The 27,679-nt window shown below is 50.7% G+C and overlaps 1 protein-coding gene across 1 annotated transcript in view; it reads right to left on the minus strand.

Moving 5' to 3' along the window:
* Positions 1-27,679, minus strand: part of enah (ENAH actin regulator) — a 566,884-nt gene that overhangs the window by 55,814 nt on the left and 483,391 nt on the right. Inside the window, exon 13 of the mRNA XM_041188077.1 lies at positions 16,197-16,254. Within this exon, the coding sequence (XP_041044011.1) occupies positions 16,197-16,254 (58 nt within the window). The remainder of the gene's footprint in view (positions 1-16,196; positions 16,255-27,679) is intronic.

Consider the following 27,679-nt stretch of genomic DNA (forward strand, 5'->3'; position numbering starts at 1 on the left):
TGCTCTCCTCTAGCTCCCTCATTGTTAATGGACCTGCCCTCCTCTCGCTCTCTCACTGTTAATGGCCCTGCCCTCCTCTCGCTCTCTCACTGTTAATGGCCCTGCCCTCCTCTCTCTCCCTCACTATTAATGGCCCTGCCTTCCTCTCGCTCTCTCACTGTTAATGGCCCTGCCCTCCTCTCGCTCTCTCATTGTTAATGGACCTGCCCTCCTCTCGCTCTCTCACTGTTAATGGCCCTGCCCTCCTCTCGCTCTCTCACTGTTAATGGCCCCCGCTGCTTCTCTCGCTCTCTCACTGTTAATGGCACCCGCTGCTTCTCTCGCTCTCTCACTGTTAATAGCCATACCCTCCTCTAGCTCTCTCACTGTTAATGGCCATACCCTCCTCTAGCTCTCTCACTGTTAATGGCCCTGCTCTCCTCTCGCTCTCTCACTGTTAATGGACCTGCCCTCCTCTCGCTCTCTCAGTTAATGGCCCTGCCCTCCTCTCGCTCTCTCACTGTTAAAGGCCCTGCTCTCCTCTCGCTCTCTCACTGTTAATGGCCCTGCTCTCCTCTCGCTCTCTCACTGTTAATGGCCCCCGCTGCTTCTCTCGCTCTCTCACTGTTAATGGTCCTGTCCTCCTCTCGATCTCTCACTGTTAATGGCCCTGCCCTCCTCTCGCTCTCTCACTGTTAATGGCACTGCCCTCCTCTCGCTCTCTCACTGTTAATGGCCCTGCCCTCCTCTCGCTCTCTCACTGTTAATGGCCATACCCTCCTCTCGCTCTCTCACTGTTACTGGCCCTGCCCTCCTCTTGCTCTCTCACTGTTAATGGCCCTGCTCTCCTCTCGCTCTCTCACTGTTAATGGACCTGTCCTCCTCTCGCTCTCTCAGTTAATGGCCCTGCCCTCCTCTCGCTCTCTCACTGTTAATGGCCCTGCTCTCCTCTCGCTCTCTCACTGTTAATGGCCCTGCTCTCCTCTCGCTCTCTCACTGTTAATGGCCCTGCTCTCCTCTAGCTCCCTCATTGTTAATGGACCTGCCCTCCTCTCGCTCTCTCACTGTTAATGCACCTGCTCTCCTCTCGCTCTCTCACTGTTAATGGCCCTGCCCTCCTCTCGCTCTCTCACTGTTAATGGCCGTGCCCTCCTCTCGCTCTCTCACTGTTAATGGCCCTGCCCTCCTCTCGCTATCTCACTGTTAATGGCCCTGCTCTTCTCTCGCTCTCTCACTGTTACTGGCACTGCTCTCCTCTAGCTCTCACTGTTAATGGCACCCGCTGCTTCTCTCACACTCGCACTGTTAATGGCCATACCCTCCTCTAGCTCTCTAACTGTTAATGGCCCTGCTCTCCTCTCGCTCTCTCACTGTTAATGGCCCTGCCCTCCTCTCGCTCTCTCACTGTTAATGGCCCTGCTCTCCTCTCGCTCTCTCACTGTTAATGGCCCTGCTCTCCTCTAGCTCCCTCATTGTTAATGGACCTGCTCTCCTCTCGCTCTCTCACTGTTAATGGCCCTGCCCTCCTCTCGCTCTCTCACTGTTAATGGCCGTGCCCTCCTCTCGCTCTCTCACTGTTAATGGCCCTGCCCTCCTCTCGCTATCTCACTGTTAATGGCCCTGCTCTCCTCTAGCTCTCTCACTGTTACTGGCACTGCTCTCCTCTAGCTCTCACTGTTAATGGCACCCGCTGCTTCTCTCGCTCTCTCACTGTTAATGGCCATACCCTCCTCTAGCTCTCTAACTGTTAATGGCCCTGCTCTCCTCTCGCTCTCTCACTGTTAATGGCCCTGCCCTCCTCTCGCTCTCTCACTGTTAATGGCCCTGCCCTCCTCTCGCTCTCTCACTGTTAATGGCCCTGCCCTCCTCTCGCTCTCTCACTGTTAATGGCCCTGCCCTCCTCTCGCTCTCTCACTGTTAATGGCCCTGCCCTCCTCTCGCTCTCTCACTGTTAATGGCCCTGCCCTCCTCTCGCTCTCTCACTGTTAATGGCCCTGCCCTCCTCTCGCTCTCTCACTGTTAATGGCCCTGCCCTCCTCTCGCTCTCTCACTGTTAATGGCCCTGCCCTCATTCGCTCTCTCACTGTTAATGGATCTGCTCTCCTCTCGCTCTCTCACTGTTAATGGCCCTGCCCTCCTCTCGCTCTCTCACTGTTAAAGGCCCTGCTCTCCTCTCGCTCTCTCACTGTTAATGGCCCTGCTCTCCTCTCGCTCTCTCACTGTTAATGGCCCCCGCTGCTTCTCTCGCTCTCTCACTGTTAATGGTCCTGTACTCCTCTCGATCTCTCACTGTTAATGGCCCTGCCCTCCTCTCGCTCTCTCACTGTTAATGGCACTGCCCTCCTCTCGCTCTCTCACTGTTAATGGCCCTGCCCTCCTCTCGCTCTCTCACTGTTAATGGCCATACCCTCCTCTCGCTCTCTCACTGTTACTGGCCCTGCCCTCCTCTTGCTCTCTCACTGTTAATGGCCCTGCTCTCCTCTCGCTCTCTCACTGTTAATGGACCTGTCCTCCTCTCGCTCTCTCAGTTAATGGCCCTGCCCTCCTCTCGCTCTCTCACTGTTAATGGCCCTGCTCTCCTCTCGCTCTCTCACTGTTAATGGCCCTGCTCTCCTCTCGCTCTCTCACTGTTAATGGCCCTGCTCTCCTCTAGCTCCCTCACTGTTAATGGACCTGCCCTCCTCTCGCTCTCTCACTGTTAATGCACCTGCTCTCCTCTCGCTCTCTCACTGTTAATGGCCCTGCCCTCCTCTCGCTCTCTCACTGTTAATGGCCGTGCCCTCCTCTCGCTCTCTCACTGTTAATGGCCCTGCCCTCCTCTCGCTATCTCACTGTTAATGGCCCTGCTCTTCTCTCGCTCTCTCACTGTTACTGGCACTGCTCTCCTCTAGCTCTCACTGTTAATGGCACCCGCTGCTTCTCTCACACTCGCACTGTTAATGGCCATACCCTCCTCTAGCTCTCTAACTGTTAATGGCCCTGCTCTCCTCTCGCTCTCTCACTGTTAATGGCCCTGCCCTCCTCTCGCTCTCTCACTGTTAATGGCCCTGCTTTCCTCTCGCTCTCTCACTGTTAATGGCCCTGCTCTCCTCTAGCTCCCTCATTGTTAATGGACCTGCTCTCCTCTCGCTCTCTCACTGTTAATGGCCCTGCCCTCCTCTCGCTCTCTCACTGTTAATGGCCGTGCCCTCCTCTCGCTCTCTCACTGTTAATGGCCCTGCCCTCCTCTCGCTATCTCACTGTTAATGGCCCTGCTCTCCTCTAGCTCTCTCACTGTTACTGGCACTGCTCTCCTCTAGCTGTCACTGTTAATGGCACCCGCTGCTTCTCTCGCTCTCTCACTGTTAATGGCCATACCCTCCTCTAGCTCTCTAACTGTTAATGGCCCTGCTCTCCTCTCGCTCTCTCACTGTTAATGGCCGTGCCCTCCTCTCGCTCTCTCACTGTTAATGGCCCTGCCCTCCTCTCGCTATCTCACTGTTAATGGCCCTGCTCTTCTCTCGCTCTCTCACTGTTAATGGCACTGCTCTCCTCTAGCTCTCACTGTTAATGGCCCTGCCCTCCTCTCGCTCTCTCACTGTTAATGGCCCTGCTCTCCTCTCGCTCTCTCACTGTTAATGGCCCTGCTCTCCTCTCGCTCTCTCACTGTTAATGGCCCTGCTCTCCTCTCGCTCTCTCACTGTTAATGGCCCTGCTCTCCTCTAGCTCCCTCATTGTTAATGGACCTGCTCTCCTCTCGCTCTCTCACTGTTAATGGCCCTGCCCTCCTCTCGCTCTCTCACTGTTAATGGCCGTGCCCTCCTCTCGCTCTCTCACTGTTAATGGCCCTGCCCTCCTCTCGCTATCTCACTGTTAATGGCCCTGCTCTCCTCTAGCTCTCTCACTGTTACTGGCACTGCTCTCCTCTAGCTCTCACTGTTAATGGCACCCGCTGCTTCTCTCGCTCTCTCACTGTTAATGGCCATACCCTCCTCTAGCTCTCTAACTGTTAATGGCCCTGCTCTCCTCTCGCTCTCTCACTGTTAATGGCCCTGCCCTCCTCTCGCTCTCTCACTGTTAATGGCCCTGCCCTCCTCTCGCTCTCTCACTGTTAATGGCCCTGCACTCCTCTCGCTCTCTCACTGTTAATGGCCCTGCCCTCCTCTCGCTCTCTCACTGTTAATGGCCCTGCCCTCCTCTCGCTCTCTCACTGTTAAAGGCCCTGCTCTCCTCTCGCTCTCTCACTGTTAATGGCCCTGCTCTCCTCTCGCTCTCTCACTGTTAATGGCCCCCTGCTCTCTCTCGCTCTCTCACTGTTAATGGCCCTGTACTCCTCTCGCTCTCTCACTGTTAATGGCCCTGCCCTCCTCTCGCTCTCTCACTGTTAATGGCACTGCCCTCCTCTCGCTCTCTCACTGTTAATGGCCCTGCCCTCCTCTCGCTCTCTCACTGTTAATGGCCATACCCTCCTCTCGCTCTCTCACTGTTAATGGCCCTGCCCTCCTCTCGCTCTCTCACTGTTAATGGCCCTGCTCTCCTCTCGCTCTCTCACTGTTAATGGCCCTGCCCTCCTCTCGCTCTCTCACTGTTAATGGCCCTGCCCTCCTCTCGCTCTCTCACTGTTAATGGCCCTGCCCTCCTCTCGCTCTCTCACTGTTAATGGCCCTGCCCTCCTCTCGCTCTCTCACTGTTAATGGCCCTGCCCTCCTCTCGCTCTCTCACTGTTAATGGCCCTGCCCTCCTCTCGCTCTCTCACTGTTAATGGCCCTGCTCTCCTCTCGCTCTCTCACTGTTAATGGCCCTGCCCTCCTCTCGCTCTCTCACTGTTAATGGCCCTGCCCTCCTCTCGCTCTCTCACTGTTAATGGCCCTGCCCTCCTCTCGCTCTCTCACTGTTAATGGCCCTGCTCCTCCTCTCGCTCTCTCACTGTTAATGGCCCTGCTCTCCTCTCGCTCTCTCACTGTTAATGGCCCTGCCCTCCTCTCGCTCTCTCACTGTTAATGGCCCTGCCCTCCTCTCGCTCTCTCACTGTTAATGGCCCTGCCCTCCTCTCGCTCTCTCACTGTTAATGGCCCTGCTCTCCTCTCGCTCTCTCACTGTTAATGGCCCTGCCCTCCTCTCGCTCTCTCACTGTTAATGGCCCTGCTCTCCTCTCGCTCTCTCACTGTTAATGGCCCTGCTCTCCTCTAGCTCTCTCACTGTTAATGGACCTGCTCTCCTCTCGCTCTCTCACTGTTAATGGCCCTGCCCTCCTCTCGCTCTCTCACTGTTAATGGCCCTGCCCTCCTCTCGCTCTCTCACTGTTAATGGCCCTGCCCTCCTCTCGCTCTCTCACTGTTAATGGCCCTGCTCTCCTCTCGCTCTCTCACTGTTAATGGCCCTGCTCTCCTCTAGCTCTCTCACTGTTAATGGCACCCGCTGCTTCTCTCGCTCTCTCACTGTTAATGGCCATACCCTCCTCTAGCTCTCTCACTGTTAATGGCCCTGCTCTCCTCTCGCTCTCTCACTGTTAATGGCCCTGCCCTCCTCTCGCTCTCTCACTGTTAATGGCCCTGCTCTCCTCTCGCTCTCTCACTGTTAATGGCCCTGCCCTCCTCTCGCTCTCTCACTGTTAATGGCCCTGCCCTCCTCTCGCTCTCTCACTGTTAATGGCCCTGCCCTCCTCTCGCTCTCTCACTGTTAATGGCCCTGCCCTCCTCTCGCTCTCTCACTGTTAATGGCCCTGCCCTCCTCTCGCTCTCTCACTGTTAATGGCCCTGCCCTCCTCTCGCTCTCTCACTGTTAATGGCCCTGCCTCCTCTCGCTCTCTCACTGTTAATGGCCCTGCTCTCCTCTCGCTCTCTCACTGTTAATGGCCCTGCCCTCCTCTCGCTCTCTCACTGTTAATGGCCCTGCTCTCCTCTCGTTCTCTCACTGTTAATGGCCCTGCCCTCCTCTCGTTCTCTCACTGTTAATGGCCCTGCCCTCCTCTCGCTCTCTCACTGTTAATGGCATGCTCTCCTCTCGCTCTCTCACTGTTAATGGCCCTGCTCTCCTCTCGCTCTCTCACTGTTAATGGCCCTGCCCTCCTCTCGCTCTCTCACTGTTAATGGCCCTGCCCTCCTCTCGCTCTCTCACTGTTAATGGCCCTGCCCTCCTCTCGCTCTCTCACTGTTAATGGCCCTGCCCTCCTCTCGCTCTCTCACTGTTAATGGCCCTGCCCTCCTCTCGCTCTCTCACTGTTAATGGCCCTGCCCTCCTCTCGCTCTCTCACTGTTAATGGCCCTGCCCTCCTCTCGCTCTCTCACTGTTAATGGCCCTGCCCTCCTCTCGCTCTCTCACTGTTAATGGCCCTGCCCTCCTCTCGCTCTCTCACTGTTAATGGCCCTGCCCTCCTCTCGCTCTCTCACTGTTAATGGCCCTGCCCTCCTCTCGCTCTCTCACTGTTAATAGCCCTGCCCTCCTCTCACTCTCTCACTGTTAATGGCCCTGCTCTCCTCTAGCTCTGTCACTGTTAATGGCCCTGCCCTCCTCTCGCTCTCTCACTGTTAATGGCCCTGCTCTCCTCTCGCTCTCTCACTGTTAATGGCCCTGCCCTCCTCTCGCTCTCTCACTGTTAATGGACCCCGCTGCTTCTCTCGCTCTCTCACTGTTAATGGCCCTGCCCTCCTCTAGCTCTCTCACTGTTAATGGCCCTGCCCTCCTCTCGCTCTCTCACTGTTAATGGCCCTGCCCTCCTCTCGCTCTCTCACTGTTAATGGCCCTGCCCTCCTCTCGCTCTCTCACTGTTAATGGCCCTGCCCTCCTCTCGCTCTCTCACTGTTAATGGACCTGCTCTCCTCTCGCTCTCTCACTGTTAATGGCCCTGCCCTCCTCTCGCTCTCTCACTGTTAATGGCCCTGCTCTCCTCTCGCTCTCTCACTGTTAATGGCCCTGCTCTCCTCTCGCTCTCTCACTGTTAATGGCCCTGCTCTCCTCTAGCTCTCTCACTGTTAATGGCCCTGCCCTCCTCTCGCTCTCTCACTGTTAATGGCCCTGCTCTCCTCTCGCTCTCTCACTGTTAATGGCCCTGCCCTCCTCTCGCTCTCTCACTGTTAATGGCCGTGCCCTCCTCTCGCTCTCTCACTCTTAATGGCCCTGCCCTCCTCTCGCTATCTCACTGTTAATGGCCCTGCTCTTCTCTCGCTCTCTCAGTTACTGGCACTGCTCTCCTCTAGCTCTCACTGTTAATGGCACCCGCTGCTTCTCTCACACTCGCACTGTTAATGGCCATACCCTCCTCTAGCTCTCTAACTGTTAATGGCCCTGCTCTCCTCTCGCTCTCTCACTGTTAATGGCCCTGCCCTCCTCTCGCTCTCTCACTGTTAATGGCCCTGCTTTCCTCTCGCTCTCTCACTGTTAATGGCCCTGCTCTCCTCTAGCTCCCTCATTGTTAATGGACCTGCTCTCCTCTCGCTCTCTCACTGTTAATGGCCCTGCCCTCCTCTCGCTCTCTCACTGTTAATGGCCGTGCCCTCCTCTCGCTCTCTCACTGTTAATGGCCCTGCCCTCCTCTCGCTATCTCACTGTTAATGGCCCTGCTCTCCTCTAGCTCTCTCACTGTTACTGGCACTGCTCTCCTCTAGCTCTCACTGTTAATGGCACCCGCTGCTTCTCTCGCTCTCTCACTGTTAATGGCCATACCCTCCTCTAGCTCTCTAACTGTTAATGGCCCTGCTCTCCTCTCGCTCTCTCACTGTTAATGGCCCTGCCCTCCTCTCGCTCTCTCACTGTTAATGGCCCTGCCCTCCTCTCGCTCTCTCACTGTTAATGGCCCTGCCCTCCTCTCGCTCTCTCACTGTTAATGGCCCTGCCCTCCTCTCGCTCTCTCACTGTTAATGGCCCTGCCCTCCTCTCGCTCTCTCACTGTTAATGGCCCTGCCCTCCTCTCGCTCTCTCACTGTTAATGGCCCTGCCCTCCTCTCGCTCTCTCACTGTTAATGGCCCTGCCCTCCTCTCGCTCTCTCACTGTTAATGGCCCTGCCCTCCTTCGCTCTCTCACTGTTAATGGATCTGCTCTCCTCTCGCTCTCTCACTGTTAATGGCCCTGCCCTCCTCTCGCTCTCTCACTGTTAATGGCCGTGCCCTCCTCTCGCTCTCTCACTGTTAATGGCCCTGCTCTCCTACAGCTCCCTCATTGTTAATGGACCTGCCCTCCTCTCGCTCTCTCACTGTTAATGGCTCTGCTCTCCTCTCGCTCTCTCACTGTTAATGGCCCTGCCCTCCTCTCGCTCTCTCACTGTTAATGGCACCCGCTGCTTCTCTCGCTCTCTCACTGTTAATGGCCATATCCTCCTCTAGCTCTCTCACTGTTAATGCCCCTGCTCTCCTCTCGCTCTCTCACTGTTAATGGCCCTGCCCTCCTATCGCTCTCTCACTGTTAATGGCCCTGCTCTCCTCTCGCTCTCTCACTGTTAATGGACCTGCCCTCCTCTCGCTCGCTGACTGTTAATGGCCCTGCCCTCCTCTAGCTCTCACACTGTTAATGGACGCCGCTGCTTCTCTCGCTCTCTCACTGTTAATGGCCATACCCTCCTCTAGCTCTCTCATTGTTAATGGCCCTGCCCTCCTCTCGCTCTCTCACTGTTAATGGCCCTGCTCTCCTCTCGCTCTCTCACTGTTAATGGCCCTGCTCTCCTCTCGCTCTCTCACTGTTAATTGCCCTGCTCTCCTCTAGCTCTGTCACTGCTAATGGCCCTGCCCTCCTCTCGCTCTCTCACTGTTAATGGCCCTGCCCTCCTCTAGCTCTCTCACTGTTAATGGACCCCGCTGCTTCTCTCGCTCTCTCACTGTTAATGGCCATACCCTCCTCTCGCTCTCTCACTGTTAATGGCCCTGCCCTCCTCTCGCTCTCTCACTGTTAATGGCCCTGCCCTCCTCTCACTCTCTCACTGTTAATGGCCCTGCTCTCCTCTCGCTCTCTCACTGTTAATGGCCCTGCTCTCCTCTAGCTCTGTCACTGTTAATGGCCCTGCCCTCCTCTCGCTCTCTCACTGTTAATGGACCCCACTGCTTCTCTCGCTCTCTCACTGTTAAAGGCCATACCCTCCTCTCGCTCTCTCACTGTTAATGGACCCCGCTGCTTCTCTCGCTCTCTCACTGTTAATGGCCATACCCTCCCCTAGCTCTCTCACTGTTAATGGCCATACCCTCCTCTAGCTCTCTCACTGTTAATGGCCCTGCTCTCCTCTAGCTCCCTCATTGTTAATGGCCCTGCTCTCCTCTCCCTCTCTCACTGTTAATGGCCCTGCCCTCATTCGCTCTCTCACTGTTAATGGACCTGCCTCCTCTCGCTCTCTCACTGTTAATGGCCATACCCTCCTCTCGCTCTCTCACTGTTAATGGCCCTGCCCTCCTCTCGCTCTCTCACTGTTAATGGCCCTGCCCTCCTCTCACTCTCTCACTGTTAAATGGCCCTGCTCTCCTCTCGCTCTCTCACTGTTAATGGCCCTGCTCTCCTCTAGCTCTGTCACTGTTAATGGCCCTGCCCTCCTCTCGCTCTCTCACTGTTAATGGACCCCACTGCTTCTCTCGCTCTCTCACTGTTAAAGGCCATACCCTCCTCTCGCTCTCTCACTGTTAATGGACCCCGCTGCTTCTCTCGCTCTCTCACTGTTAATGGCCATACCCTCCTCCAGCTCTCTCACTGTTAATGGCCATACCCTCCTCTAGCTCTCTCACTGTTAATGGCCCTGCTCTCCTCTAGCTCCCTCATTGTTAATGGCCCTGCCCTCCTCTCCCTCTCTCACTGTTAATGGCCCTGCCCTCATTCGCTCTCTCACTGTTAATGGACCTGCCCTCCTCTCGCTCTCTCACTGTTAATGGCCCTGCTCTCCTCTAGCTCCCTCATTGTTAATGGACCTGCCCTCCTCTCGCTCTCTCACTGTTAATGGCCCTGCCCACCTCTCGCTCTCTCATTGTTAATGGCCCTGCCCTCCTCTCTCTCCCTCACTGTTAATGGCCCTGCCTTCCTCTCGCTCTCTCACTGTTAATGGCCCTGCCCTCCTCTCGCTCTCTCATTGTTAATGGACCTGCTCTCCTCTCGCTCTCTCACTGGTAATGGCCGTGCCCTCCTCTCGCTCTCTCACTGTTAATGGCCCTGCCCTCCTCTCGCTCTCTCACTGTTAATGGCCCTGCCCTCCTCTCGCTATCTCACTGTTAATGGCCCTGCTCTTCTCTCGCTCTCTCACTGTTACTGGCACTGCTCTCCTCTAGCTCTCTCACTGTTAATGGCCGTGCCCTCCTCTCGCTCTCTCACTGTTAATGGCCCTGCCCTCCTCTCGCTATCTCACTGTTAATGGCCCTGCTCTCCTCTAGCTCTCTCACTGTTACTGGCACTGCTCTCCTCTAGCTCTCACTGTTAATGGCACCCGCTGCTTCTCTCGCTCTCTCACTGTTAATGGCCATACCCTCCTCTAGCTCTCTAACTGTTAATGGCCCTGCTCTCCTCTCGCTCTCTCACTGTTAATGGCCCTGCCCTCCTCTCGCTCTCTCACTGTTAATGGCCCTGCCCTCCTCTCGCTCTCTCACTGTTAATGGCCCTGCCCTCCTCTCGCTCTCTCACTGTTAATGGCCCTGCCCTCCTCTCGCTCTCTCACTGTTAATGGCCCTGCCCTCCTCTCGCTCTCTCACTGTTAATGGCCCTGCCCTCCTCTCGCTCTCTCACTGTTAATGGCCCTGCCCTCCTCTCGCTCTCTCACTGTTAATGGCCCTGCCCTCCTCTCGCTCTCTCACTGTTAATGGCCCTGCCCTCCTCTCGCTCTCTCACTGTTAATGGCCCTGCCTTCCTCTCGCTCTCTCACTGTTAATGGCCCTGCCCTCCTCTCGCTCTCTCACTGTTAATGGCCCTGCCCTCCTCTCGCTCTCTCACTGTTAATGGCCCTGCCCTCATTCGCTCTCTCACTGTTAATGGATCTGCTCTCCTCTCGCTCTCTCACTGTTAATAGCCCTGCCCTCCTCTCGCTCTCTCACTATTAATGGCCCTGCCCTCCTCTCGCTCTCTCACTGTTAATGGCCCTGCTCTCCTCCAGCTCCGTCATTATTAATGGACCTGCCCTCCTCTCGCTCTCTCACTGTTAATGGCCCTGCTCTCCTCTCGCTCTCTCACTGTTAATGGCCCTGCCCTCCTCTCGCTCTCTCACTGTTAATGGCACCCGCTGCTTCTCTCGCTCTCTCACTGTTAATGGCCATACCCTCCTCTAGCTCTCTCACTGTTAATGGCCATACCCTCCTCTAGCTCTCTCACTGTTAATGGCCCTGCCCTCCTCTTGCTCTCTCACTGTTAATGGCCCTGCTCTCCTCTCGCTCTCTCACTGTTAATGGCCCTGCTTTCCTCTCGCTCTCTCAGTTAATGGCCCTGCTCTCCTCTCGCTCTCTCACTGTTAATGGCCCTGCCCTCCTATCGCTCTCTCACTGTTAATGGCCCTGCCCTCCTCTCGCTCTCTCACTGTTAATGGACCTGCCCTCCTCTCGCTCTCTCACTGTTAAATGGCCCTGCCCTCCTCTCGCTCTCTGACTGTTAATGGCCCTGCCCTCCTCTAGCTCTCTCACTGTTAATGGACGCCGCTGCTTCTCTCGCTCTCTCACTGTTAATGGCCATACCCTCCTCTAGCTCTCTCATTGTTAATGGCCCTGCCCTCCTCTCGCTCTCTCACTGTTAATGGCCCTGCTCTCCTCTCGCTCTCTCACTGTTAAATGGCCCTGCTCTCCTCTCGCTCTCTCACTGTTAATTGCCCTGCTCTCCTCTAGCTCTGTCACTGTTAATGGCCCTGCCCTCCTCTCGCTCTCTCACTGTTAATGGCCCTGCCCTCCTCTAGCTCTCTCACTGTTAATGGACCCCGCTGCTTCTCTCGCTCTCTCACTGTTAATGGCCATACCCTCCTCTCGCTCTCTCACTGTTAATGGCCCTGCCCTCCTCTCGCTCTCTCACTGTTAATGGCCCTGCCCTCCTCTCACTCTCTCACTGTTAAATGGCCCTGCTCTCCTCTCGCTCTCTCACTGTTAATGGCCCTGCTCTCCTCTAGCTCTGTCACTGTTAATGGCCCTGCCCTCCTCTCGCTCGCTCACTGTTAATGGACCCCACTGCTTCTCTCGCTCTCTCACTGTTAAAGGCCATACCCTCCTCTTGCTCTCTCACTGTTAATGGACCCCGCTGCTTCTCTCGCTCTCTCACTGTTAATGGCCATACCCTCCCCTAGCTCTCTCACTGTTAATGGCCATACCCTCCTCTAGCTCTCTCACTGTTAATGGCCCTGCTCTCCTCTAGCTCCCTCATTGTTAATGGCCCTGCTCTCCTCTCCCTCTCTCACTGTTAATGGCCCTGCCCTCATTCGCTCTCTCACTGTTAATGGACCTGCCTCCTCTCGCTCTCTCACTGTTAATGGCCATACCCTCCTCTCGCTCTCTCACTGTTAATGGCCCTGCCCTCCTCTCGCTCTCTCACTGTTAATGGCCCTGCCCTCCTCTCGCTCTCTCACTGTTAATGGCCCTGCCCTCCTCTCACTCTCTCACTGTTAAATGGCCCTGCTCTCCTCTCGCTCTCTCACTGTTAATGGCCCTGCTCTCCTCTAGCTCTGTCACTGTTAATGGCCCTGCCCTCCTCTCGCTCTCTCACTGTTAATGGACCCCACTGCTTCTCTCGCTCTCTCACTGTTAATGGCCATACCCTCCTCTAGCTCTCTCACTGTTAATGGCCATACCCTCCTCTAGCTCTCTCACTGTTAATGGCCCTGCTCTCCTCTAGCTCCCTCATTGTTAATGGCCCTGCCCTCCTCTCCCTCTCTCACTGTTAATGGCCCTGCCCTCATTCGCTCTCTCACTGTTAATGGACCTGCCCTCCTCTCGCTCTCTCACTGTTAATGGCCCTGCTCTCCTCTAGCTCCCTCATTGTTAATGGACCTGCCCTCCTCTCGCTCTCTCACTGTTAATGGCCCTGCCCACCTCTCGCTCTCTCACTGTTAATGGCCCTGCCCTCCTCTCTCTCCCTCACTGTTAATGGCCCTGCCTTCCTCTCGCTCTCTCACTGTTAATGGCCCTGCCCTCCTCTCGCTCTCTCATTGTTAATGGACCTGCTCTCCTCTCGCTCTCTCACTGGTAATGGCCCTGCCCTCCTCTTGCTCTCTCACTGTTAATGGCCCTGCCCTCCTCTCGCTCTCTCACTGTTAATGGCCCTGCCCTCCTCTCGCTATCTCACTGTTAATGGCCCTGCTCTTCTCTCGCTCTCTCACTGTTACTGGCACTGCTCTCCTCTAGCTCTCACTGTTAATGGCACCCGCTGCTTCTCTCACACTCGCACTGTTAATGGCCATACCCTCCTCTAGCTCTCTAACTGTTAATGGCCCTGCTCTCCTCTCGCTCTCTCACTGTTAATGGCCCTGCCCTCCTCTCGCTCTCTCACTGTTAATGGCCCTGCTCTCCTCTCGCTCTCTCACTGTTAATGGCCCTGCTCTCCTCTAGCTCCCTCATTGTTAATGGACCTGCTCTCCTCTCGCTCTCTCACTGTTAATGGCCCTGCCCTCCTCTCGCTCTCTCACTGTTAATGGCCGTGCCCTCCTCTCGCTCTCTCACTGTTAATGGCCCTGCCCTCCTCTCGCTATCTCACTGTTAATGGCCCTGCTCTCCTCTAGCTCTCTCACTGTTACTGGCACTGCTCTCCTCTAGCTCTCACTGTTAATGGCACCCGCTGCTTCTCTCGCTCTCTCACTGTTAATGGCCATACCCTCCTCTAGCTCTCTAACTGTTAATGGCCCTGCTCTCCTCTCGCTCTCTCACTGTTAATGGCCCTGCCCTCCTCTCGCTCTCTCACTGTTAATGGCCCTGCCCTCCTCTCGCTCTCTCACTGTTAATGGCCCTGCCCTCCTCTCGCTCTCTCACTGTTAATGGCCCTGCCCTCCTCTCGCTCTCTCACTGTTAATGGCCCTGCCCTCCTCTCGCTCTCTCACTGTTAATGGCCCTGCCCTCCTCTCGCTCTCTCACTGTTAATGGCCCTGCCCTCCTCTCGCTCTCTCACTGTTAATGGCCCTGCCCTCCTCTCGCTCTCTCACTGTTAATGGCCCTGCCTTCCTCTCGCTCTCTCACTGTTAATGGCCCTGCCCTCCTCTCGCTCTCTCACTGTTAATGGCCCTGCCCTCCTCTCGCTCTCTCACTGTTAATGGCCCTGCCCTCATTCGCTCTCTCACTGTTAATGGATCTGCTCTCCTCTCGCTCTCTCACTGTTAATGGCCCTGCTCTCCTCCAGCTCCCTCATTGTTAATGGACCTGCCCTCCTCTCGCTCTCTCACTGTTAATGGCCCTGCTCTCCTCTCGCTCTCTCACTGTTACTGGCCCTGCCCTCCTCTCGCTCTCTCACTGTTAATGGCACCCGCTGCTTCTCTCGCTCTCTCACTGTTAATGGCCATACCCTCCTCTAGCTCTCTCACTGTTAATGGCCATACCCTCCTCTAGCTCTCTCACTGTTAATGGCCCTGCCCTCCTCTTGCTCTCTCACTGTTAATGGCCCTGCTCTCCTCTCGCTCTCTCACTGTTAATGGCCCTGCTTTCCTCTCGCTCTCTCAGTTAATGGCCCTGCTCTCCTCTCGCTCTCTCACTGTTAATGGCCCTGCCCTCCTATCGCTCTCTCACTGTTAATGGCCCTGCCCTCCTATCGCTCTCTCACTGTTAATGGCCCTGCCCTCCTCTCGCTCTCTCACTGTTAATGGACCTGCCCTCCTCTCGCTCTCTCACTGTTAAATGGCCCTGCCCTCCTCTCGCTCTCTGACTGTTAATGGCCCTGCCCTCCTCTAGCTCTCTCACTGTTAATGGACGCCGCTGCTTCTCTTGCTCTCTCACTGTTCATGGCCATACCCTCCTCTAGCTCTCTCACTGTTACTGGCACTGCTCTCCTCTAGCTCTCACTGTTAATGGCACCCGCTGCTTCTCTCGCTCTCTCACTGTTAATGGCCATACCCTCCTCTAGCTCTCTAACTGTTAATGGCCCTGCCCTCCTCTCGCTCTCTCACTGTTAATGGCCCTGCCCTCATTCGCTCTCTCACTGTTAATGGACCTGCTCTCCTCTCGCTCTCTCACTGTTAATGGCCATACCCTCCTCTCGCTCTCTCACTGTTAATGGCCCTGCTCTCCTCTAGCTCCCTCATTGTTAATGGACCTGCCCTCCTCTCGCTCTCTCACCGTTAATGGCCCTGCTCTCCTCTCGCTCTCTCACTGTCAATGGCCCTGCCCTCCTCTCGTTCTCTCACTGTTAATGGACCTGCTCTCCTCTCGCTCTCTCACTGTTAATGGCCCTGCTCTCCTCTCGCTCTCTCACTGTTAATGGCCCCCGCTGCTTCTCTCGCTCTCTCACTGTTAATGGACCTATCCTCCTCTCGCTCTCTCACTGTTAATGGCCCCCGCTGCTTCTCTAGCTCACTGTTAATGGCCCTGCCCTCCTCTCACTCTCTCACTGTTAAATGGCCCTGCCCTCCTTTCGCTCTCTCACTGTTAATGGCCCCCGCTGCTTCTCTAGCTCACTGTTAATGGCCCTGCCCTCCTCTCACTCTCTCACTGTTAAATGGCCCTTCTCTCCTCTCGCTCTCTCACTGTTAATGGCCCTTCTCTCCTCTCGCTCTCTCACTGTTCATGGCCCTGCCCTCCTCTCGCTCTCTCACTGTTCATGGCCCCCGCTGCTTCTCTCGCTCTCTCACTGTTAATGGCCCTGCTCTCCTCTCGCTCTCTCACTGTTAATGGCCCTGCCCTCCTCTCGCTCTCTCACTGTTAATGGCCCTGCCCTCCTCTCGCTATCTTACTGTTAATGGCCCTGCTCTCCTCTAGCTCTCACTGTTAATGGCACCCGCTGCTTCTCTCGCTCTTTTACTGTTAATGGCCATACCCTCCCCTAGCTCTCTCACTGTTAATGGCCATACCCTCCTCTAGCTCTCTCACTGTTAATGGCACCCGCCGCTTCTCTCGCTCTCTCACTGTTAATGGCCCTGCCCTCCTCTAGCTCTCTCACTGTTACTGGCACTGCTCTCCTCTAGCTCTCACTGTTAATGGCACCCGCTGCTTCTCTCGCTCTCACTGTTAAAGGCCACTCTGCTTCTCACACTCGCTGTTAATGGCAATGCTGCTCCTCTCGCGGTCTCACTGTTAATGGCCGCATTCAATTGATGATGTAGTGACCAACAATATTGTGAAGCAAATCAGTGATTGACTAGTCAGCTTATAAACTGTAATCTGTCTACACTCACCATTGATGAGCTCCTCTTTTAGTTTCTGAAGTTCTTTCCTCATTTCTTCCAAGATATCCTGTTTTAAAAGAAAAAATGCCACCAATGAGAGAAAGGAAAAATCAAGGGAAAATAAGAGCAGCATATTTGCATGCAAAGCCCTCAATCGAGCTGGTACTGTACTCAACAATCCTATGACAGCAAGAGCGAACTTGACAGGAAACAATGTCAGAGACCAACTGAGTGAGAGCGCTCCAGAGTCAGAGCATGAGCTGAGTGTTGAACACAAAGAAATTCAGAAGGGATGTTAATGCTATGGGGGAAGTAGATTGTATCTCAGTCCTTCAGAGGGAAGTTTCTAACAAAGAATTGCACAACTGGAGGCTAGAGGACATGGAGCTTAGAGAGTTCAGCGTGGCACAACAACGCATCAAGAGATACCAGTAGCAAGTCCTCGAAGTAGATCTCAATTGGATAACAGAGCCGGAGTTAAGGAGGCACCAGTGTCAGGGAGAGAGGTTAAAAAAACACCTACAGTGACGTCAGGAAGCTGTATTTTATTTATTTTTCGGGACTGGAGGAAGATTTGGAGTGCAAGTCCCCAGAGGTTGGTGTTGGGTCCCTTGTTCTCCCAGATATATTATGACGTAGACCTTGGTGCACAGGGCATCATTTCAAAATTTGCAGATGATACAAAACTTGGAAGCGCTGTGAACCGTGAAGATAGTGTAGAACTTGAAAAGGATATAAACAGATTAGTGGCATGGGTGGACAAGTGGCAGATGAAATCTAACAGAGAAGTGTGAAGTGACATTTTGGTAGGAAGAATATGGAGATATAATATAAAATGAAGGGTACAAATCTAAAGGGGTGCAAGAGCAGAGGGACCTGAGTGCATATACGCATAAATCATTGAAGGTGGCAGGGCAAGTTGAGAGAGTGGTTAATAAAGCATCCTAAGCTTTATTAATTGGGGTATATAGTATAAAAGTAAGGAAATTATGTTAAACATGTATAGGACATTGGTTTGGTCTCAGTGGAGTATTGCATCAAGTTCTGGGCCCCACACCATAGGAAGGATGTGAAGGTATTAGAGAGGGTGCAGAAAAGAATCACAATAATGGTTCCAGGGGTGAGGAACTTCAGTTACCTCAATAGATTGGAGAGGTTGGGACTACTTTCCTTGAAGAGAAGGTTGAGAGAGATTTGATAGAGGTATTCAAATCATGAGGGGTCTGATCAGAGTTGATAGGAAAAAGCTGTTCCCATTGGTGGAAGGATCGAGAATGAGAGGGTACAGATATAAGGTAATTGGCAGAAGAAGCAATGGAGACATGAGGAAAAACTTTTTCACGCAGCGAGTAGTTAGGATCTGGAGTGCAGTGCCTGAGAGTGTGGTGGAGGTGGATTCAATTGAGGCATTCAAGAAGGAATTGGATTGTTAGCTGAAAAGGAAGAATATGCAGGGCTACAGGGAGGTGGTGGTGGAGTGGCACTTGGTAAAAGCCTTCCAGAGAAAGCAAGCGCAAACACTTATTTCCAATAATTGTATATTGAGGAAGAATGAGTCTGAAGCTAGCCTGTACCTTAAAATAAGGTTATTTCCAAGACAGCTAGGTAAAGTCACAAACTCCCCTAGTTCCTCCCAGACATCCAGAGTGAACTGGTTTATATACTCTTGCAACTGCTGCAGTCCATGTGGTGTAAGTACATTCATAGTGCTGTTTGGGAAGGAGTTCCAGTGACAGTGAAGGAATGGCAATATCGTACCAAGTCAGGATGGTGTGTGTCTTGGGGGGAAACTGGCAGGTAACAGTCATCCCATGTGTCTGCTACCCTCATTCTCCAAGGTAGTATAGGTCACAGGTTTAGGAGGTTCTGGTGGAGGAGGCTTGGCAAGTTGCTGCAGTGCATCCTGTAGATGGTACGCACTGCTGTCACTGTGTGCTGGTGGTGGAGGGAGTGAATGTTGAAGCTGATGGATGGGTTTCCAATTAAGTGGGCTGCTTTGTCCTGGATGGTGCCGAGCTTCTTGAGTGTTGCTGCAACTGCACTCATCCAGGAAAGTGGAGAGTCTTCTATTGTACACCTGTCTTGTGACTTGTATCACAGAATTGTTTCAATTCAGGAGGCCTCAACCCGTTACATCTGTGCTGGCAATCCATAGGATCAATTTACCTATTGCCATTCCCCTGCCTTCTCCCCGTATCCCTGCACATTCTTCCTTTTCAGATAATAATTTAATTCTCTTTTGAATGTCTCAATTGAACCTGTCACCACCACAAACTCAGGCAGTGCATTCCAGGTCCTAATCCTCGCTGCATGAAATTTTTCCTCATGTTGTTATTGCTTCTTTTGCCAATTACCTTATATTTGTGCCTTCTCATTCTCGATCCTTCCACCAATGGGAACATTTTCTCCCAATCTACTCTGTCCAGAGCCCTCATGATTTTTAATACCTCTATCCAATCTCCTCTCAACCTTCTCCAAGGAAAACAGTTCCAACTTCACCAATCTATATACATAACTGAAGTTTTCATCCCTCAAACCATTCCCATCAATCTTCTCTGCACACTCTCTAATGCCTCAGTAACATTAGCTTCATGAGACATTATTCTCAGTTGGGCCTCAAGAGTTTATTACGAGCAAGCTTCTGGCGCCAGTCACAACCGGCTGGCCATGGGATGTTGCGAGGAATGGGACTGACCAGCGAGGACACCTGCACATTACCTCCCAAAAAATTCTGAGAGGTTTTGCAAGTGTGACTGACCACACAGAAACAGCAACATTAATTTCAGGATGGTAGTCAGGCTCTGGGGAGTCAGGAGATGAATCACTTGATGCAGAAGTCTCAGCCTCTGAACTGCTCTTGTAGCCACAGTATTTCCATGGTTATTCCAGTTAAGCTTCTGATTGATAACCCCCAGGATGTTTATGGTAGCGGATTCAGCGATGGTAATGTCACGGGGAAATGGTTAGATTCTTATCTTAGAGATGGTCATTGCCTGGGACTGCTTAAGTATCTGAACAGTTGTGTATGGTACTGAGGACTGTGAAATCAATAACCAACACTCCCACTTCTATGATGGAGGGAAGGCCATTAATGAAGCAGCTGCAGACGGTTAGACCTAGGACACTACCCTGAGGTACTCCTGCCACGATGTTCTGGGGCAAAACTGATTGTGGTTGTTGGAGGCCCATCACCTTCTTTTGTGCTAGGTGTGACTCCAACCAGTACAGAGTTTCCTCCGATTCCCATCAAATTCAATTTCATCAATTCCTTGATGCCACAATTGGTTAATATCAAGGGCAGTCACTATCACCTCAACTATGGGATTCAGCTCTTTTGTCCATGTTTAGGTCTGGAACTGTTTTCCTGGCAGAACCCAAATTGAGCATTGGTGAGTAGATTGTTGCTGAATAAATGCCGCCTAATAGCACTATCAACGATATTTTGGTGGTAACTGAGAATAAATTGATGGAGCAGTAATTGGCTGGACTGAATTTGTCTGGCTTTTGGTGGACAGGGCCTACCTGGGTAATTTTCCACTTTGTTGTATAATCAGTATTCTAACTGTACTGTAATAGCTTGGCTAGAGAGATGATTAATACTGTAGCACAAGTATTCGGCACTTTAGCTGAAATGCTGTCAGGGCCCATAGCCTTTGCTCCATCCACTGTGCACAGCTGCTTCTTGATAGCATCAGTGTAGAATGTATTGAGGGTGCAGAATTCTTAAACTGCATTCAGAACTTTGTTGCCAGCACTCAGCATACCCAGCAAGACAATGAGCGTTCTGGATTTAGTTTTCGGGAATGAAGCTGACAGGTGGAAGCAGAATTATTGAAGAGCATTTTTTTTGGCAGTGATCGTAATTCAGTTAGATTTAATGTTATTGTGGAAAAGAACAAAGATAGTCCCAGAGTAAAAGAGAAAGCTGAGATGTACTTCAGTAAATATGGTTTTAAAAGTCAATTAGTGGCATATCAGTGTGAAGCATTCAAGGAGGAGGTTGATGGAACATCTGAATTCTCATAGGGTGGGACTCTCAAACCTAGAATTCCTTAGAAGTTAAGGAGCACACAGGGTAGGAAAAGGCAAGAAAGGGAAGCTTATGTCAAATACTTGAGCTCAAAACTGAAGAAAGTCTACACAAACATAGAAAGTACAGGGGTGAAATTAAAAAGAAACAGCAAGGGCAGCAAACATTGATATATTGTTGTTTATAGGCCACCAAATAGTAGTGGTAGTGTGGAGCATGGTATTATTAAGGAGATTAGAGAAGCATGTAGCATGGGTGATACAGTGATCATGGGTGACTTAAATCTGCATAAACACTGGGTAAATCTAGTGAGCACTAATGCTGTGCAGGACGAGTTTGAGTATGTTAGGGATGTTTTTCTGGAGCAGTATATTGAGGAACCGACTAGAGAACAGGCTATTTTAGATTTCGTATTATTTAACGAGAAAAGGCGAATAATGATCTTGCTGTATAAGAACTTTTAGGGATGAGTGACCATAATATGATAGAACTTTACGTTATGTTTGAAAGTGAGGTAGTTCAATCTGAAGCCAGGGTGTTTGTTAAATTTGAATAAAGGAAATTTTGAAGGTTTGAGGGCAAATTGGCTGAGGTGGATTGGGACAATACATCAAAAGGTATGACGGTACAAAGGCAATGGATATTGTTGGATAGTGTTTAAAGAATTATTACAGTTTACAGCAATTATACATTCCTCAAGGCACATAAACCCAAAAGGAAAAGTGAGTCAACCATGGCTAGCAAAGGAAGTTAAGAACTGTATAAGATTAAAAAAGGCTTCTCCAGATATGTAAAAAGAAACGTTTGGCTGAGACAAATGTGGGCCCAATACAGGAAGAATCAGGAGAATTTATAATGGGGAATAGAGAAATGGCAGAGAAGCTAAATGATTACTTTGTGTCTGTCTTCACTGAGGAAGATACAAGAAATCTCACTGAATTAGAGATCCAATGGACTAGGGAGAATAAGGAACTAAAGGAAATTAATATGGGTCAGATAGCTGTATTGGAGAAATTAATGGAACTGAAGGTTGTTAAGTCCCTGGGGCCTGATATTCTGCTTCCCAGAGGTAGCTATGGAGACATGGATACATTGGTGATCATCTTCCAAAATTCTATAGATCCTGGAACAGCTCCTGCAGATTGGAAGGTTGCAAGTGTCACCCTACTTTTAAGAAGGGAGGGAGAGAGAAAATAGGGAACTACAGACCTGTTAGCCTTACTTCAGTAGTAGGCAAAGTGCTAAAGTCTATTATAAAGGATGTGATAAATCAACACTTGGATAATAATGATCTGACTGGGCATAGTCAACATGGATTTATAAATGGCAAACCTGTTGGAAGTTTTTTTGAGGATGTTACTAACAGAATTGATAGATGGGAGTCAGTGGCCGTAATGTACTTGGATTTTCAGAAGGCTTTCGATTAACATTAAAGCACACGGGATAGGAAGTAATATAGTAGCATGGATTAAGGATTGGTTAACAGGCAGAAAACAGAGCAGGAATAAATGGGTCATTCTTGCGTTGGCAAGCTGTGACTAGTGGGATATTGCAAGGATCAGTACTTGGGACCCAGCTATTCCCAACATATATCAAAGATTTGGATGTGGGAACCAAATGTAAAATTTCCAAGTTCGCAGATGACACAAAGCTGGTGGGAATGTGTGTTGTGAGGAAGACGCAAAGCAACTTCAAGGGGATTTGGACAGACTTAGTGAGTGAGCAAGAACATGGCAGATGGGATATAAAGGGGAAAATGTAAAGTTACCCACTTTGGTAGGGGGAATAGATGTGCAGGGTATTTCATAAATAGGGAGTGTGTCGATGTACAAAGAGACCTGGATATCCTCGTCAATAAGTCACTGAAGGCAAACATGCAGGTGCAACAAGCAATTAGGAAGGCTAATGGTACGTTAGCCTTTATCGCAAGAGGATTTGAGTACAGGAGTAGTCCAAACCCTTCCAAACCCACGACTACAACCACCTAGAAGGTTAAGGGCAGCAGATAGATGGGAACACCACCACCTGAAAGTTCTCCTCCAAGTCACTCACCATACTGACTTGGAAATACATCACCGTTCCTTCACTGTTGCTGGGTCAAAATCCTGCAATTCCCTCCCTAACAGCACCGTGGTGTAACTACACCACATGGACTGCAGCGGTTCAAGAAGGCAGCTCACCACCACCGTCTCAAGGGCAACTAGGGATGGGCAATAAATGCTGGCCCAGCCAGTGAAGCCCACAACCCATGAATGAATAAAAAAGGCCTTGCTTCAATTGTAGAAAACCTTATTCAGGCTGGAGCATGGTGTGTAGTTTTGGTCCCCTTACCTTAGGAAGAATATTGCTGCCACAGAGGGAGTGCAACGAAGGTTCACCAGGCTTGTTCCTGGGATGGCAGAACTGTTCTATGATGAGCGATTGGGGAAACTGGGCCTGTGTTCTCTAGAGTTTTGGAGCATTAGAGGTAATCTCACTGAAACCTACAAAATACTTGAAGGGATAGACAGGGTGGATGCAGGTAAGCTGTTTCCCTTGGTTGGGGAGTCTTCAAAGTAAGGGGAAATACTTGGCCACTTGGACCTTGTTGAGGTAAAGTTTATCAGAGGGTGGTGAATCTTTGGAATTCTCTATCCCAGAGGGCTGTGGAAGCTCAGTCATTTAATATGTTTAAAGCAGAGTGACAGATTTCTAAATACCAAAGACATAAGGGATATGGGGAGAGTATGGGAAAAAGGCATTGAAGGGGATGATCAGCCATGATCATATTGGATGTTGGAGCAGGCTCATTGGGCTGAATTGCTTACCCCGCTCCTATTTTCCTAAAAAGGAAATTAGGAAAGCAAAGAGAATATTAAATACTGGCAAGTCAAATAAGGGAAAACACAAAGATATTTTATCTATGCATAAAGGGCAAGAGGATAACGAAGGAAAGAGTCAGGCTTATTAGAGAGCAAGAAGGTAACCTGTGTGGACATGGTTCATAATGAATACTTTGCATCTGTCTTCATAAAAGAGGGGGATGAATCAGGCATTGTAATTATGGAGAAGTGTGAAATACTAATTAGATCATAAGACCACAGGACATAGGAGCTGTAGGCCATTCAGCCCATTGAGTCTGCTCTGCCATTCAATGAAATCATGGCTGATCTGATAATCCTCAACTCCACTTTCCTGCCTTTTCTTCAGAACCCTTGATTCCTGTACTGATTGAAAATCTGTCTATCTCAGCCTTGAATATACTTAACTCAGCCTCTACGGTAAACAATTCCAGATTCACTACCCATGAAGAAATTCCTACTCATCTCTGTTTTAATGTGCACCGCCTTACTCTGTGATTGTGTCCTCTGGTCCGAGACTCTCCCACAAGGGGAAATAACCTCTCAGCATCTATCCTGTCCACCCCCCTAAGAATCTTACATGTTTCAATAAGGTCGCCTTCATTCTTCTAAACTCCAATGAGTACAGGCCCAACCAAGTCAACCTTTCCTCATAAGAAAATCCCTCCAACCCCAGGATCAACCTAGTCCTTCTCTGGACTGCTCCAATGCCAGTATATCATGGGGGAGGCAGTGGCATAATGGTATTGTCACCAGACTGGTAATCTAGAAATCCAGGGGTTAACGTCCTGGGGACCTGGGTTCGAATCCCACTATGGCAGATGGTGGAATTTGAATTCAATAAAAATAGTCTAATGATGACAATGAAACCATTGTTGATTGTCATAAAAACCCATCTGGTTCACTAATGTCCTTTAAGGAAGGAAACCTGCCATCCTTACCTGGTCTGGCCAACATGTGACTCCAGACCCACAGCAACGTGGTTGACTCTTAAATGCCCTCTGATCAAGGGCAATTGTTGATGGCCAATAAATGCTGGCCGAGCCAGTGATGCCCAAATATTTAAAAAAAAATTTCCTTACATAAGGGGACCAAAACTGTTCACAGTATTCTAGGTGTAGTCTAACTAGTGCCTTGGATAGTTTTAGCAAGACTTCCTTATTTTTATATACCATTCCCTTTGCAATAAAGGCCAACATTTCATTTGCCTTACCTATACCTGCTGAACTTGTATGCTAGCATTTTGGGATTCATGCACAAGGACCCCCAAATCTGTGTGTGCTTTTTTTTATTCATTCATGGGATGTGAGCATCGCTGGCTAGGCCAGCATTTATTGCCCATCCCCAATTCCACAGATTTACCACTCTGAGTGAAGAAGTTTCTCCTTATCGCATTCCTGAATGGCCTACCCTGTAAGCTGAGACTGTGACACCCCTTGTTCTAGATCCCCTAGCCAGAGGAAACATCATCCCTGCATCCAGTCTGTCCATCCCTGTCAGAATTTTTATATGTTTCAATGAACTCCCCTCTCATTTACCTAAACTCCAGTGAACACAGGCCTAGTCAGCCCAATCTCTCCTCATACAACAATCCTACCGTCCCAGGAATTGGTCTGGTGAGCCTTTGCTGCACTATGCCCTCTATGGCAAGTATATCCTATCTTAGGTAAGGAGATCAAAACTGCAAACAGTACCCCAGGTTGGTCACACCGAGGCCCTGTACAGCTGCAATAAGACATCCTTGCTCCTGTACTCATGTCCTCTCGCAATAGAGACCAATATACCATTTGTCATCTTAACTGCTTGCTGCACCTGCATGCTTGCTTTCAGTGATTGGTGTACAAGGACACCCAGGTCCCTTTATACATCAACATTTCCCAATCTATCACCATTTAAATAATACTCTGCCATTCTGTTTTTCCTACCGAAGTGAATAACTTCGCATCTATCCACATTATACTGCATCTGCCACATACTTGTCCACTCACTCAACCGGTCTTAATTGCCTTGAAATCTCTTAATACCATATTCACCTCTCACATTTCCACCAAGATTCATGTCGGTTCCCTCATCCAAATCATTGATATACATTGTGAATAGCTGGTACCCAAGCACTGATCCTGTGGTACCCCACCAGTCACCACCTGCCACTCTGAAAAAGATCCGTTCATTCCTACTCTGTTTCCTGTCTGTTAACCAATTCTCAATGCATTTAAACATACTTACATCAGAGGCAGCTTTCTTCAGTCTTTCTCCATTTAAATAATATTCAACTCCTCTATTCTTCCTGCCAAAGTGCATAACCTTACATTTTCCAACATTATATTCCATCTGCCACATTTCTGCCCACTCACGTAACCTGTCCATATCCCTCCGTAGACTCATGTCACCCTCACCACTTGCCTTCCCACCTATTTTTGTGTCATCTGCAAACTTGGCGATAGTACATTCACTTCCCTCATCCAAATAATTGTGGCCCCAGCACTGATCCTTGTTGCACTCCCCTAGTTACAGGTTGCCATCCTGAAAATACGCCCCCATCCCAACTCTGTCTTCTAATAGTGAGTCCTCGATCCATGCTAATATACTACCCCAACACCATGGGCTCTTATCTTATTAAGCAGCCTTATTTTTTTTATTCATTCATGGGATGTGGGCTTCGCTGGCTGGGCCAACATTTATTGCCCATCCCTAATTGCCCTTGGGAAGGTGGTGGTGAGCTGCCTTCTTGAACCGCTGCAGTCCATGTGGTGTAGGTACATCCACCGTGCTGTTAGGAGGGGAGTTCCAGAGTTTTGACTCAGTGGCAGTGAAGGAACGGTGATAAATTTCTAAGTCAGGATGGTGAATTACCTGGAGGGCAACCTCCAGGTGGTTGTGTTTCCATCTATCTGCAGGCCTTGTCCTCTAGATGGTAGTGGTCGTGGATTTGGAAGGTGCTGTCTAAGGAGCCTTGTTGAATTCCTGCAATGCATCTTGTAGATGGTTCACACTGCTGCTATTGTGCGTCAGTGGTGGAGGGACTAAATGTTTGGAGGGACTAAATCATCAGCAAACATCCCCACTTCTGACCTTACGATGGAAGGAAGGTCATTGATGAAGCAGCTGAAGATAGTTGGGCCGAGGACACTACCCTGAGGAACTCCTGCAGTGATGTCCTGGAGCTGTGATGACTGACCTTCAACAACCACAACAGTCTTCCTTTGCGCTTTGCTCCAACCAGCGGAGAGTTTTCCCTCTGATTCCTATTGACTCATGTTTTGCTGGGTCTCCTTGATGCCACACTCAGTCAAATGCTGTCTTGATGTCAAAGGCAGTCACTCTCACCTCGGGAGTTCAGCTCTTTTGCCCATGTTTGAACTAAGGCTGTACTGAGGTCAGGAGCTGAGTGGCCCTGGCGGAACCCAACTGGGCATCAGTGAGCAAGTTATTGCTGAGCAAGTGCTGCTTGATAGCATTGTTGATGACCCCTTCCATTACTTTATTGATGATCGAGAGCAGACTGATGGGGCTGTATTTGGCTGGGTTGGATTTGTCTTGTTTTTTGTGTGCAGGACATACCTGGGCAATTTCCCCATAGCCGGGTAGATGCCAGTATTCAAGCTGTACTGAAACAGCTTGGCTAGGGGAGCAGCAAGTTCTGGAACACAAATCTTCAGTAATATTGCTGGAAGATTGTCAGGGCCCACAGCCTTTGAAATATCCAATGCCTTCAGTTGTTTCTTGATATCACGTGGAGTGAATCCAATTGGCTAAAGACTGGCATCTGTGATGCTGGGGACGTCCAGACCAGGCTGAGATGGATCATCCACTCGGCATTTCTGTCTAAAGGTTGTTGCGAATGCCTCATGTTCTGCACTGCTGTGCTGGGTTCCGCCCTCATTGAGGATGGGGATATTTGTGGAACCTCCTCCTCCAGTGAGTTGTTTAATTGTCCACCACCATTCACAATGGATGTGACAGGACTGCAAAGCTTAGTTCTGATCTGTTGGTTGTGGGATCCCTTAGCTCTATCACCTGCTGTGTATGCTGTTTGGCACGCAAGTTGTCCTGTGCTATAGCTTCACCAGGTTGCGCCTCATTTTTAGGTATGCCTGGTGCTGCTCCTGGCATGCTCTCCTGCACTCTGCATTGAGCCAGGGTTGATGCCCTGGCTTGATGGTAATGGCAGAGTGTTGGATATGCTGGGCCATGAGGTTATAGATTGTGTTTGAGTACAATGCCGCTGCTACTGATGGCTCACATCACCTCATGGATGCCCAGTTTTGAGTTGCTAGATCTGTTCGAAATCCATCCCCTTTAGCACGGTAGTAGTGCCACACAACACAATGGAAGGTATCCTCAATGTGAAGGTGGGACTTTGTCTCCGTGATGACTGTGCGGTGGTCACTGCTACTGATACTGCTATGGAAAGATGCATCTGCAACAGGCAGATTGGTGAGGATGAGATCAAGTATGTTTTTCCTTCTTGTTGGTTCCTGCCGCAGACCAAGTCTAGCAGCTATGTCATTTAGGACTCGGCCAGCTCAGTCAGCAGCAGTGCTACTGAGCCACTCTTGGTGATGGACATTGAAGTCCCCCACCCAGAGTACATTCTGTGCCCTTGCCACCCTCAGTGCTTC

The sequence above is a fragment of the Carcharodon carcharias genome, chromosome 5, assembly GCF_017639515.1.
Source record: "Carcharodon carcharias isolate sCarCar2 chromosome 5, sCarCar2.pri, whole genome shotgun sequence".
Classification (NCBI taxonomy): Eukaryota; Metazoa; Chordata; class Chondrichthyes; order Lamniformes; family Lamnidae; genus Carcharodon; species Carcharodon carcharias.